Here is a 14,035-nt window from a genome sequence, read left to right as displayed (position 1 = left end):
TTCTCTTTGTGTGTGTGTTTTTTTTTAAGAGTTCATAGCTTGTAAAAATGTTTTTACTACACAGGTTTAATTTTTCATGATTTTACAGTGTTGCAGTCAAGCTTTGCAACAGCATGTGGATGTTTTCAGCCCCCTGCTGGAGAATAAACTGTCAAGTCATGTTCTTTAGTAATAAACTTTCATTTTTGAAAACAGCAATGTTGAGAACATTTTGTAGAATATGTAAAATATTTTCTAAATGTTAGTTAATGGCCTATTTTTGCATTCTATGAGACAAGCACTTATTTATGTGCTGTTAGTTTCATCTTCCTCTTTTTCTGGCTTTGGCTTAATGGCAGCCTTGAGAATCATTAAAAAGATGTGACATTTAGCGCAATGATTGGCAGAAAGTCTGAACACTACTGGTGGCTAAATCTCAGACCATCTAGCACCACCAAGAGGTCAAATGTGCACTTACCTTTCAGGTTGTAACTGGTATTTATTATTATTATTATTATTATTATTATTATTATTTAAATACATTTTTCAAACTTATCCTAGAACATTCATCAGATGTTCCCTGAATTTTCCCTGAAGCAGTTTGGGACAGCACTTACTGGCCAGAAAGAAAAAATATTTTGCTTATACAATTATAGTCACTGGTCAAAGTAGAATGACACCAATTTTGGTGGTTGGTCATACTACCGGTCTGCCATATTATGTATTTTACCAACACTTTGGTGTATTTAGACAAAACTTGCATCGTCATTGCGACCATGTTTTGAATGTACCTGAGCAAAATGTTTAAATATTCTTATGACATTTGATTAATTTGTGTCATGAGTCTCTTCAGACCCATTTTGTCTTCATCGGCATATATATGTGTATATATATATATATATATATATATATATATTATATAATATATAAAATGTATGTGTATATATATTATATATGTGTGTATAAAAAAATCATAATTTATTCCTTGCCTCACTTTCGCTTTTATTTAAAAATTGTGTTAAATATATATGTGAAAATATATGCCTACATTAATTATATACATACATACAATTCCCTGTCAGTTTTTCTTCGTTTAAAAAAAAAAAATAATTACGTTTCACAACTTTATCTATAGTTCAAAATAATAACCTTGTCAAAATTTGAAGTAACCCTGTTCTTTTAATCCTCTCACGTCTATGCCAAAACTGCATGAGACCTTATTAACGTGTCACAGACTCTGCTGCAGCTGGTTCGACGGTTGGCTGGAGATCCCTGGCGGTGGATTTTCGTCTTTCTATCGTCCCGGGAAACCCTGAGAAGCAGCCGCAGCGTTTAATGAGCTCCATTCATCTGGACCAGCATGACCGAGGCGATTTTTCCCGTCTTGCAGACTGACGTAACAATATTACAATGAAAGGATGCATTTTCTTGGGCTTTATGAAAGTCTCGGCGCTCGTATAGTCACCAGGGGGCATGCACACGTCAATGCAGCGCGGGAAACATTTTAACATCGTAACATTGTAACATCGGATCTGGGAAACGTTCGAATGGACGTAGGAGCAGCTCCGCGGCTCTTCATATCGCTGTAGTTTGTGTTACGGGAGGTTCCTGCTGCCCCCATCCATCTCTCCGGCTGTTGTTGTGAATTGATCTAACATGGCGACTGTACCCGTGTATTGCATCTGCAGATTACCTTACGACGTAACCCAGTTTATGATCGAATGCGACGCCTGCAAAGACTGGTTTCACGGCAGGTAACCACAATATTTCGTACAACTATTAAAGTGTGGATTTGGATGGAAGCGTTTTGCTCCCGTGCGCACATTTTGTATTGCTCTGAAGAGCGAGGGCCGCTTGAAGAAGAAGGCGGAGTTATATTTAGCTGGCTCGGTTGACACATTTTTGTGAACGGTACAAAAAGATTTGCTTAATCGTAAAGCCATTTCGATGTATTTTCTACGATGTGAACTCGATCTGCGTGCATCGCACGCTTTGGTTGCGTCTCAGACTGGACGTTGTCGTAGTAGTGAGCCGTGGGTGTCTGCTAACACAAATGGCTTTTCTTTTAGACCTTTTTACGGTCCTTTATGCGCCGTATTCGTCCTGATTTGCTCCTATATCAGTGCTTTAACGGGCTTCGAAATGTCTGAAAACTGCCCTTGTCCTTTCTGGTGTCTGCTGAAAGAATAGTAGGCTGCATATGAGCCAGACATTGCAGATTCAGAGCTGCTCTGCACATTTTAACATACAAATGTGACATCTAGCCACTAGATTCATCATGATCAAAACCAGTAAGTTCAGATTTATTCGCCGTTTATGTGCTGTGAAGCACCACTGACAGCAGCATGTAGTCGTAGCAAACGAGTTTAACTCGATCCGATAATGGGAGTCGATGTGTAGTCTGTCATTATTCGATTTCATCTTAAATTCCCCCCGCTAATCATTTTGTTTTCTTAGCGTGAACGAAACTTAAGCGAGAAAAGGTTTAAAATTCTATTTTGTAAATGTAAACAAAGAACAAGCGTTCCAGTTCACTGACTGAAACATTTACGCGCGTTTAATTTTAACCCTTTAATGAACCCAGTGATTGTTACAGTTCAAACGTTCAATTCATGCGGTCAAGAATATGATAATCAGCTACATGACGACTGTTGTCGTTTAACGATCTAAAGAAAGTGACTGTTTAACACACGCAACGCGCTGTAAATAGAATCAGGTCTCGTTCTCGTTTTCAGTCTGAATATGTGGTTAACTGCACATTCAAATGTTTAAGGAATTGGCTGAAGTGTTTGTTTCTGTTGGAGTGAATGAGATTTTACCGCCTTCAGTGATTTTAAACATCTGTGACCTCTATATCGAGAGGGTAGGGCGACTGATTCTGTGAGATCAGATGAAGGGAGAAATGGCGTTTAAAGTGTACACGCTGATGTTAACGCTTATAATTCTTTAATAAGCTGTTTATGACAGCGTTAACTTATCAGAAAAAATAGTTTCAGTCTTACTTTGAGTGAACTTACAATATTGTGTCAGTCAAGTTGCTAACTGACAGTTGCTATCCAATACAAAATTTGTGTGCAGCATCTGATCATCTAAAACAATATTTGATTTGACATCATCTATAGTTTGGTAGTTCTTCTTTTTTTATGCTTGCTAGTTCTAAAACACACCTTCAAAATAAATAATGTTATCTATTGCATTTATTTAGCTAACTAAAGGCGGTTTATAATAGTTTCTCAATATGGAATTATAGACCAGCTATGGAATAGTGATATTTATATAAAAAAAATGAACTTTACGTTCCATGCATCTTAAATTTAAACTGGTCACTCGCACTTATAAATAGAGCACAGAAACAAAAAGATAAATATATACAGTCAAACTAATATATATTCAGACACCTTGAACATTTCATTCATTAATACAGTTTATTCACTATAGTTTAAAAAAACGGTAATAAAATATGACATGATCTCAGAGTTAAACTGTGGCAGAAAAAAATCATCTTAATTATGTCAGATAACACTTAAGCAAAACATGGTCTGGTCAAAGTGTCTGAATAATTTTTGGTTCCAAATTTTTATCAATTTTACTGGTAGTCCACTGTATGAAGAATTATTGGGTATAATATGTCACAGTTTACTTTATTTTGCTATCCTCACTTACATAAAAGAACTATAGTGTCCTGCACCCACTAGTAAAAATATATCAAAAATATCAAAAAACGTCTGAATAATATTTGGTTTGACTGTATAGCAATGTATAAAAATCAATATTACAATTTTGTCTGCTGCAATTAACCATGACAAGTTTCAATAGCAGCATTCATAGATTTATCATTGATAAATTTTGCATGTTTGCATGTTTGTTTATGAAATATTTTGGTTAAATTAAACTTGATGATGCTTTCAGACAGCTACTGATAAGATTTTTTTCGAAAATATTAGCCTAAGTGACTTTCATTTGTAGGAAGAACTCTCCGTAAGTAACTTTAGGATCAGAGTTCCCAAGATCATGGAAAAACTGGAACTTGTGTTATCCAGGCCTCTAAAAGTCATGGGAATTAATATAGTGAATACACATTTTTCTAGTTTGCTCTGCACTATATTTCATATTGCTTGTGGGTAGCGCAAACTTGCTCACAAGCCATAATGATGATCTTATTCATAAATGAATCATTCTTTTTAGTCCAAATTATTTTAAATCCATATCACAAATGACTGAAAAGCTAACAGAAAATTTAATTCATAGAAATTTGTAGGTCAAAAAGTGTGGGAACACTAAGTTACACGGCCTGTTCGAGTGCATGTGAACTCGGTAACCTCGCTTTTTACCTCAGTTTCACCCCTTAGCAGCCACGGGCTCTAAACTAAAATCATGCTGTTGGAATTTTTAGGCTACTTTTAAATCATTTTTCGTAAACTGATCAGATGAGCATCACCACCAAAGATACTGCTAAGTTCCACTTCCACACTATTATTACAACTTCCTTTTGTTGCTTGAATTAATCATCCTTCATTAACAGCTGCACTATCTATATATGTTTTATAAATGTTTAATCAGGTGCCTCTCTGATCAGCATACATTTCCATCAAGGGTAAACATGTTGATATAATGATTTCTTCATGCATACTGGCTGGTGAACAGAAATGAATACGTTTTTTTAACACTGCCGTCTGCAACACACCTCCTGACCGCATGCCGCTGTTTGTAGTTGTGGGCGTGTGCTCTCGAGTCGACTCATCAGGTGGTAATGAATGACATCATTCTCCTTTCACAGGGCAGGATGCCAGCTACAAGTGGCGCATCAGATCCTAAATGTGATTTGTCCCATTAACAATAATAGCTAGTCTGTGACAGAGCAGCTTTGGCATATTGCACAAGTTTATTAAATAAGTTATAATAATACTCTGTTTACACCTGTCTCGAGGACGACTTTACAGGAAGAATCATTTAGAGCTGTCATAATGTTAGGTATATTCCTTCATGCTTTGTTGTTGTTGTTGTTGTATTTGTTGATTTAATCTGTCATGACAATGTGTAATTACATTGTCTCAGAGTGAAAATCCAATTGTAGTTTCTTTCAGTTCCTTTTTTTTTCTTTTCGTCTCAATGACATTTTCTTCACTTACTTCTGCTTTTGACCGGTGTGACTCAAGCAGTATTTAAAGACTAGTTGTCACTGATCATGTTACTTTCTTGTCATTCAGACACAAAATAGAATACAATGACTGCATTAAGGTACTTAAGGTGCTTTTAAGAAGATGCTTTCTAAGATGTGACTATTTCCAGAAAGGGATTTTGAGGCTTTCTCCTTGGACTGTCAACACTTAACATACAAAATGGCCCCGTAAATAAACATTATCATCGTGCGCGCTGCTGCGGATCCGTTGCAGCCAGGCGGTCATTTGACGATTTAGGGTCTATTGTGCCAGCACAACAAGACATGTTGTTCTGAATGTAATTTCACAGAGAGACAAGCGGTGTGTATTCTGTCTTAAAGGAACAGTTCACACTAAAATGAAAAATCTGTTATTGTTTATTCACCTTCTTGTTGTTCAAACCTAAAGGCTATTTTTCTCTGTGGAACAACAAAAGAATAGTTCACACTCTTTTCCAAGTAATATAGGACATACGTATTTTTAAATAGTTTTGCCCCCCCTTTTTTTGGATATTGACCACTGTGGTGTCTATAAATTGTTGTTGCATGAACATTCTTCAAAAGCTCTATTTTTTTTTTTTAAAGTAAAAGTGGCACATTCAGTTTTGCATCAGGAATAAATCATTATATTAAAATTGAAAAGTTATTTTTCACAATATTACTGTTTTTACTGTACATTATTTATTTTTATGTTTAATGATTAAATTTAACAATTTATGGTAATATATTTTTGTACCAACATTGAGACTAGTACACATCAAAAACATGTTACATAGGTACATTAAATGATTTTTCACCCTATGGAACACAAAAGGAGATTTAAAAAAAAAAAAAAGTAATATAGCACATACATATAGTGTTTTTGGTGATTTTTTTTTTTGGATCTTGACCACTGTGTTCATGTATACTCCTTTAGTGTATTTCGAAAGTAAAAATGGCAGATGGGTTTGGAATGACATGACGATGAATTATTAACTGTGCAATATCAGTTTTATGTGTAAACCGCTCCTTTAAATCGACAAGGGATTGGCCCTTTTATGGCAGCATGCAGATACTCATGATAAGGATTAGCCAAGGAGAGGCGAAGAACATGGAAGTGTGTATTTCACTGCTAATCCTGATGCACGAGTGGGCGGTTTGACCCTTCACACCCACATGCACTCTTTGTTGTCCTGAGTCTCAGTGAGACTTGGCTCCTTTCACTTTTGCTGTGATTCAAGGGTGCTGACACCACCCACCATCTGAGTGGACAGCATGTGTGTTATTCACAAGGCTGCACGTAGTAGTTATACCACGCTGGAGGAGAGCCCATAATGGACACTCCCAATTCCATATTTCCTCATGACCCGTGAGCAGCTCCTCCTAATGGCTGGAATGTGTTATAGATACATCAGGGTTATATTAGTATAGGAAGAACATTTGCACTGCAGATGGGGAGACAAAAATGCATACAGTGCCTATAAGGAGTATTTAGCTTCTTGGAGGGTTTTCATGTTTGGTTAATTTACAGCCTTGAATCACAGTGGATTTTGTATGTTTTGTTGCCACTGATCAGACTCATAACGTCAAATTAAAAACAGATATGAAATAATTATAAAATCAAAAATATTTAAAAAAAAAAAAAAAAAAAAACAACTTTTTTTCCTTTAATACGACATGCTAGTGCACTCAATTGGGTTTAGAAGACACATAAATAGTTAAACTGAGATCACTCCTGTGTCACCAAGTGACCACTGACAAGTCTGAAGGAGTTACAAACTGTGATACAACAACACTTCAACAACTTTATGGGACAGTGGTAAAGAGAAAGCCACTATTAATGTCACATGACATCTCTGCTGTAGTTTTGCCAGAAGGCATGTGGTGGACTTTAAAGCCAGCTGGAAAGAGGTTGAGCTTGTTGGCCATCAGACTACACGCCATATTTGGCTTAGGCTGAACACTGTTCATCATCAAAAATGCACCATTTCCACCATGTAGGACTGGATTATGGACCGGCCTGGTTCCCTTGACTGCCAGGGGCCTCCGATACCTCAGGACGTGTGGCCTGAGACTGCGAAACAAAGCTGTCTAACCACTAAGGGGCTGCCATGGGCAGGAAAATATTAGTGGCCAGATGTGCAAAGCTGACAAAGATTTGTCCACACTAAGAAAGTCTATATTTGGATAAAGCCATCTGTTAACATTTTCATTTAGAATATTTAATCAGAATACATGGTTTTAAATGGTTGTCAGTGGAGAATGATTAAATTTGAACCAGATCTTTGAATAATTATGTATGCATTGTATATTGCAAATTTGTTTTATAGAACTGTGATTAACTAGGTTTCATTTGCTGTAATTCAATGCCGATAGCTGCTGTGCCATTTTAATAATATTGCAATGGAGATATAGAAATAAATAGATGTATATTATCTGTTTGTTACAGCTGTGTGGGAGTGGATGAAGATGAAGCACCAGATATTGACATCTATCACTGTCCTAACTGTGAAAAGACCCATGGCAAATCCACCTGTGAGTATATTTCCTTCAGACTGTGAAGTTGAATTATAATATACTAAATTCTCTTGTTTTATATTATATCATAAGTAGTATTTTATATCATACACATAAACATTGTTGCATTGTTTATATAAACTATCATTTAAAACTTGGAGATTAAAAAAAACAAAAACAAAGTAAGGATGCAATAAATTGATCAGAAGTGACAGGAAAGACAATTATAATGTTAAAAAAAGATTTCTTTTTAAAATAAATGCTGTTCTTTTGAAATTTCTATTCATCAAAGAATCCTGGAAAAAAATTAAAAATGTTTCCAAAAAATATTAAGCAGCACAACTGTATTTATTGAGCAGCAAATCAGCATATTAGAATGATTTCTGAAGGATCATGTGACACTGAAGACTGGAGTAATGAAGCTGAAAATTCAGCTTTGTATCTCAGGAATAAATTACACTTTAAATTATATTAAAATAGAACTTTAAATAGTAGCAGTATTTTATAATTTTACAGTTTTTACTATATATATGTATATATATATATATATATATTATATAGTGTATAAATGAATATGAAAATTAAATTATTTATTTTTATAATTAATTATTTCTATTATTTTCAGTATCATATTTTTGTGTAGAAATATGTGAAAACCATTAAAATACATAATATGTACATAATATGCACTGTAAAAAGCTATTTTTCAAAGTTGTAAATAAAACAAAGATTATTGGAGTGTTTTACAAGAAAATACAATTTCAATCTTTCTACTTCAAAATTTCAAGTTTAATTCAATGTGTTACTTGCTGTTTCTTTGTGATTAACTGTGAAGTTAACTAACATTTTGGTTTCTACATTAGTTTTTTCATCAGTCCAACCCTATAATGAATGAAAACAAGTTTTAGATAAGTGATAATCTTTACAACTGAAGTAGTCTTTTTCCATTACCAAGATTACCAGCTAAATAACATACAATATTCATAAAAATAATGTAATTTAAAATGACAGAATTACACAGTTTTGGTTATAAACCATTCCATGTTAAAATCTCATGCATTTATGCTTTTTCTTCTGCAGTTTACAAAAGTGTTTGTTTTCTTCTGTATTAAGTAAATGGTAGCAACGAGAAAGATTAAAGAGAATTATGGTCACTATGTCTGAATTTGATTTGGTTAGTTTCATCTGTTTATAATTTTAACAGTGAAAAAGAAAAAGAGCTGGAATAAGCATGACACGGGGCAAAGCGGCGACGTCAGACCGGTTCAAAACGGCAGTCAGGTGTTCATAAAAGAGCTGCGCAGCAGGACATTCCCCAGGTAGAGTACACATGTATTTATGCACCTTTGTGAAGATCATCCCAGTCCTGTGTGAAGAATTTAAAGGGCCAGTGCTCCTGATAATGACTAAGTCTTTCAGTTCAGTCAGTGTCCAGAAGATGGCGCTCCATGATCAGCTTTGCTCATGCTCTGAACTTTTCCACCAGACATGTTGAAGAGATTCCAGTATGATGTCTTGAAGAGATTGTGTGGGTGACTGTAGGTAACATTCTTACGGTATATTTTCCACCACAGTTCAGAAGATGTGGTGGTCAAGCTGTCTGGAAGTCAGTTGACATTGGACTACCTTGAGGAGAATGGATTCAACGAGCCAATTCTCATCCAGAAGAAAGATGGGCTGGGGATGGCCATGCCTGCACCCACATTCTACGTCAGTGACGTGGAAAACTATGTCGGTAAGTGAATTTAGATAATGTATGTTGTTGATTAGAATCTGTTAATATTAATGCAGTTGCTGATAGTGGAAGTATAGTAAAACCAAGTATTCCTCTATGTTGTTCTAATTGTTGTCTACTTTTTTCATTCAAAGGGCCTGATGTTCTTGTGGATGTTGTTGATGTAACCAAACAAACAGACAGCAAGATGAAGTTAAAAGAGTTTGTTGATTTTTACTACAGCACAAGCAGAAAGAAAGTATTAAATGTGATCAACCTGGAGTTTTCTGACACAAGGTAAGCAGCCCTATAAAAGGTTGCATAGGATTGTGAAAATAGCAAAATTTCAGAATTCTATACAAAAACCCGTGCAATTTCAGTTTTAGTATCTATTTTGATACAGCAAAACCTAATACACTAAAACACACTCCTTTTTATTTATTAACATCAACATAAGCAAATTAAATGTAAACATGGCATATATCCTTCGAGTTTTTCTCAATTAAATAAAAATTGCTTCAGTTTTTTTAAGTAATAATGAAAATAGTGCTTTAATTTTTTCACATTATACAGCATAATCAAGCTTAAACATTATTTAAATAAAATTCACACATCAGTATAATAAAATGGGTGTTTTTTTTTTATTTTATTAGTGTGTCATTAGAAACATATTTATTGGAGTTTGGAGAATATTTAATATTCTTCCCTTTATTTCTCTAGAATGGCCAATATTGTTGAGAGTCCGCAGATAGTTCGGAAGTTATCCTGGGTGGACAACTACTGGCCTGATGATGCATTGTTGGGGAAGCCCAAAGTGTCCAAATACTGTCTCATCTGTGTGAAAGACAGCTATACAGACTTCCACATTGAGTGTGGAGGTGCCTCTGTGTGGTATCATGTACTTAAGGTGACTCTATTTATATCTCGCTTACCATATTTTTTTTATACAGAAAAATTGTTGTATTTTAAAATAATTTTTAAATATATTATTTATTAATTTAAAAATTACATAATTATTGATATGGTGTGAAGTAAAACAAACTTTTTTTCATTAACAAAATATGTAGCAATCAACAAAGAACTGGTCAATTTAATACACAAGTACATACTATTCAGGACATAAGATCATTTTTTAAACAATTCTCTAGAATTCTTGATTCTGATTGACCAGTGGTCATATATTGTTGTGTAGTGGATGTTGAACAGTATATTTGACCTTTGTATTGTATAGGGAGAGAAAATCTTCTTTCTGATCAAGCCCACCTCTGCCAACCTTTCTCTGTATGAGCGCTGGAGGTCTTCCTCCAACCACAGCGAGATGTTTTTTGCTGACCAGGTGGACAAGTGTTACAAGTGCACACTTAAACAAGGGCAAACTCTTTTTATTCCATCAGGTGAGACATCAGGGTGCCAGTAATTAAATGAAAAAAAAAAGATGCTTTAAGCTCTAACATTTCTTTGTTTTTATTTATTGGCAGGATGGATTAATGCAATACTGACTCCTGTGGACTGCTTAGCCTTCTCCGGGCATTTTGTCCACAGTCTGAGCGTAGAAATGCAAATGAGGTCAGTGATCTGCTTTTTTTCCCTCTAAGACAAGCTTTGTATGTTAAATTTTATAGGTTCCCATAATACAGTGTGATGATCTCCGTGATAAAAATCCATCCAAGATGGTGCACTAAGTTAGAAAAATGTTGAATATTTGATTATAAATATAATTCAGTCAGTGCTCAAATGTATCCGTAAAATATAGTTACATATAATTAAAAATGTTTGTGTATGCCATGTATTTTGATGCATTTTATGCATCGTTCGATTAGCAGTTTAGCAATTTATTTAGATTTTGGAACAGAACTGTAGTTCACTAAAGTATGCTGTTCAAAAAAAATATATATATATATTATATATTTTTATATATATATATATATATATATATATACATTAGGTACAGAGGGTTTGGTGCATACTGTATGACTATTATGTGGGTTTGTAGGCCTAATGTCTTTGGCTGTTCCCATTTTAAATGTTATTACATGCAGTTTGCTATGCAATGACAACTGGAGGATGGTGATGCAATTGAAGCATTCAAGCGTCAAACCTTCGCTGTTCTATTCTTGGCACTAACAAGCCTCTGAAGCAATGAAAAGAAAGAGGGGAAGTCAAGAGCATATGCTTTTGCCTTCTGAAGTGCATTTCTCACATCTGTGAGACCACGATTTCCTCTCAAGGCACACTTTTAAGTAATCCTCCCTTTGCTTCTCCACTCAGAGCATATGAGGTGGAAAAAAGACTCAAAGTTGCCAGCCTCACTCCTTTTCCAAACTTCGAAACAGCATGTTGGTATGTGGGAAAATACTACCTGGAGCGGTTTAAAGGTGAGCAATTAATAAATATAATCAGTTAAAAAAGTATGTTTTTATTTGGCTTGTTTGTAGGTATTGTAGTTTCACAAAACTCACAAGTAAAAAAGAGCAAAGTGTCAATTTCACTGCAACCACTCACGTTATTGCAAACTTAAATCATTCACAGCAAAATTCCCCTGTGTGACTCCCCTGAAGTGGCTTCAAAGGTTTTGCTTTCAAAAATTGCCTCTCCATCCTGCACACCACAAGATTTATCCGTAATAGTGAACTTTGGGACTGGAAATAAAAAGATCTAATGTCATAAGGTAGACTCAAATGGCTTCCTCCTCCCTCGCTTTGTGCGTGATCCTGGAAGGGGCCTGCTGAGCAGATGAGGAGGGTCTGGATACCCGGCGTATTATTGCAGTCATTAGATTGGTGCATCGTGGAGTTCACAGATGATTAGCTTCAAAAGGCAGAATCACTTGCTCCATTACAACCTGGTGTTTAAACTCCCCTCATCTGGCCTTGGACTGCGTGTTTATATTTCCACCATTTTCCCCCGTCACGTTACTTAATTTTGCCAGATTGCTGTAGCGCGCACATTGCAAAAAGGACCGCAGTTGGTCTCCAAGCTATCTGATGTTCAGATGGGGGGAATCAGCTTTCAAGGTCATCTTTTAAAGGGTTCAAATCTCGTGTGTGACTTCAGGTAGAGGGAAAAAAGACCTTGGCCCCCGGCCCAGCAGGCCGACTGGGCCACCGCCAGCTCTATTGCTCCCCTTCTCGTTTCACTGTTTCAGCTTTCACTTTATGTTCATGTTATTCATTTAAATGCAGTGTGGAATATATTTCCTGTAGTGGCTGTGTATCCAGTCCAATGTAATCAATGTTGAAGCTGGCGCTCCAGAAAATGCCTATGACTGCACATGAACATGTTTTTAGGCCCCTCTGGATTGAAGTAATCAGTTTGATATATGAATAGCCTTTGTTATTGAACAGTAATGGGTCAGGTTGAAAATGTAGTCCATTTTTATTTCTGGTGTAATGTTCTCCCCCCCCTTCTTTCAGTGAGTTTCATGCTCTGAGCATTTCTGACAGGGCGACCACGGTCTTAGGCATTGCTGCTAATGATTTAAGGAAAGTTGGACCTTTCATCAATTTGCCTATTTAGAAAACAGCCCTTTCTAGAGAGGATCTTGTGTTACTAATACGGCACTAGTTGAGTGTTTGGATCCAGATGGGAATAATGGACTCTGATGCAAAATTTCCTAAACATTTTGCAGGTTTACATAAGGCAAACAAGCAGCCACCTCCTTACTTGGTACACGGTGCCAAAATTGTCAATGGAGCATTCAGATCGTGGACTAAAAAACAGGTAGATATTCGATTGGACATTTTCGATATTCTGTAGTTTCAATGATGTAAGTTGACCATAACTCTCGTCTTTTGTCTTTTCCCAAAGGCTCTTTTAGAACATGAGGACGAGCTTCCAGAAAACATGAAGCCAGCACAGCTCATTAAAGACCTTGCCAAAGAGATTCGGATTTCAGAGGTGAGACACTGCAAAGTCGTTAGAGACTTTTGTTGGATGTCTTTACTCTCATTTATTCAGATATGATCTTGATTTTTATTATGTAGAATGTTTTTGTACATGTTCAATCAGTTATTGTCAGAATCAGTAATGGTTTACAACCTCTCCACTGTGTTTTTGTCTCAGAATGCAACAAAAGCCATAAAGAGCGAACCCAGCAACTCAAAGCCCCCAGCCGAGGAACCGCCGTCTGCTCTATCAGAACCAGAAGAGCCCACATCCCCCGCACACATCTCCTCCCCGCCACGAGATAAGCCAGCTAGGAAGAAAGCCACAAAGCCACCCAAACCGCCCAAAATGCCCAAGGTACCCAAACCACCGAAGGAACCCAAAATAAAAGAAGGTGGCAAAAAGAAAGGGAAGAAAGCAAAAGAAGGTATTTTACCCGAGAAGAAGCCCTCGAGTCTGGCAGCTCTTGAATCCCATGCAAAGGACATCCTGAACAAGATGGACCAGCCCAAAAAAGTAACGTTTTTTTCCATCTTATAATATTCAATATATATTATATTATGTGTGTAAAATGACTTGAGTGGATTTTTTTTTTTGCAGTCAGTGGAATTATAATTTCAACCAAACATCCATCAAAATGTTTAATACAAGTAAAATGCAATAAAAGTCTTGATTAAAACAATATTTAAGGCAAAAAATAGTAACACAAATCCATCGAAATATGTAATGCAAAGTAGTAAAAAAAATCAAGAACCAAGGCAAAGAATAGTAGCAAAAATGATAATTTCCATTTATATGCACAT

At 35.9% G+C, this 14,035-nt stretch overlaps 1 protein-coding gene across 2 annotated transcripts in view; it reads left to right on the top strand.

The window, feature by feature from the left end:
* Positions 1-1,038: 1,038 nt before the first annotated feature.
* phf2 (PHD finger protein 2) overlaps positions 1,039-14,035 on the top strand; it is a 26,620-nt gene continuing 13,623 nt past the window's right edge. The window contains exons 1-12 of one of the 2 annotated variants that reach the window (XM_051911693.1): positions 1,039-1,733; positions 7,566-7,651; positions 8,838-8,952; positions 9,208-9,368; positions 9,503-9,644; positions 10,068-10,254; positions 10,579-10,741; positions 10,826-10,913; positions 11,616-11,722; positions 12,976-13,067; positions 13,155-13,244; positions 13,410-13,748. In XM_051911693.1, coding sequence (XP_051767653.1) covers positions 1,636-1,733; positions 7,566-7,651; positions 8,838-8,952; positions 9,208-9,368; positions 9,503-9,644; positions 10,068-10,254; positions 10,579-10,741; positions 10,826-10,913; positions 11,616-11,722; positions 12,976-13,067; positions 13,155-13,244; positions 13,410-13,748 — 1,668 coding nt within the window. In that variant the 5' untranslated portion in view covers positions 1,039-1,635. The remainder of the gene's footprint in view (positions 1,734-7,565; positions 7,652-8,837; positions 8,953-9,207; positions 9,369-9,502; positions 9,645-10,067; positions 10,255-10,578; positions 10,742-10,825; positions 10,914-11,615; positions 11,723-12,975; positions 13,068-13,154; positions 13,245-13,409; positions 13,749-14,035) is intronic. The other variant, XM_051911692.1, reaches the window with a different exon arrangement.

This window comes from Ctenopharyngodon idella, chromosome 11 (assembly GCF_019924925.1).
Source record: "Ctenopharyngodon idella isolate HZGC_01 chromosome 11, HZGC01, whole genome shotgun sequence".
In the NCBI taxonomy this organism is placed as follows: Eukaryota; Metazoa; Chordata; class Actinopteri; order Cypriniformes; family Xenocyprididae; genus Ctenopharyngodon; species Ctenopharyngodon idella.
Note: the sequence above shows the minus strand (reverse complement) of the source record. Positions and strands in the feature narration are given on the sequence as shown.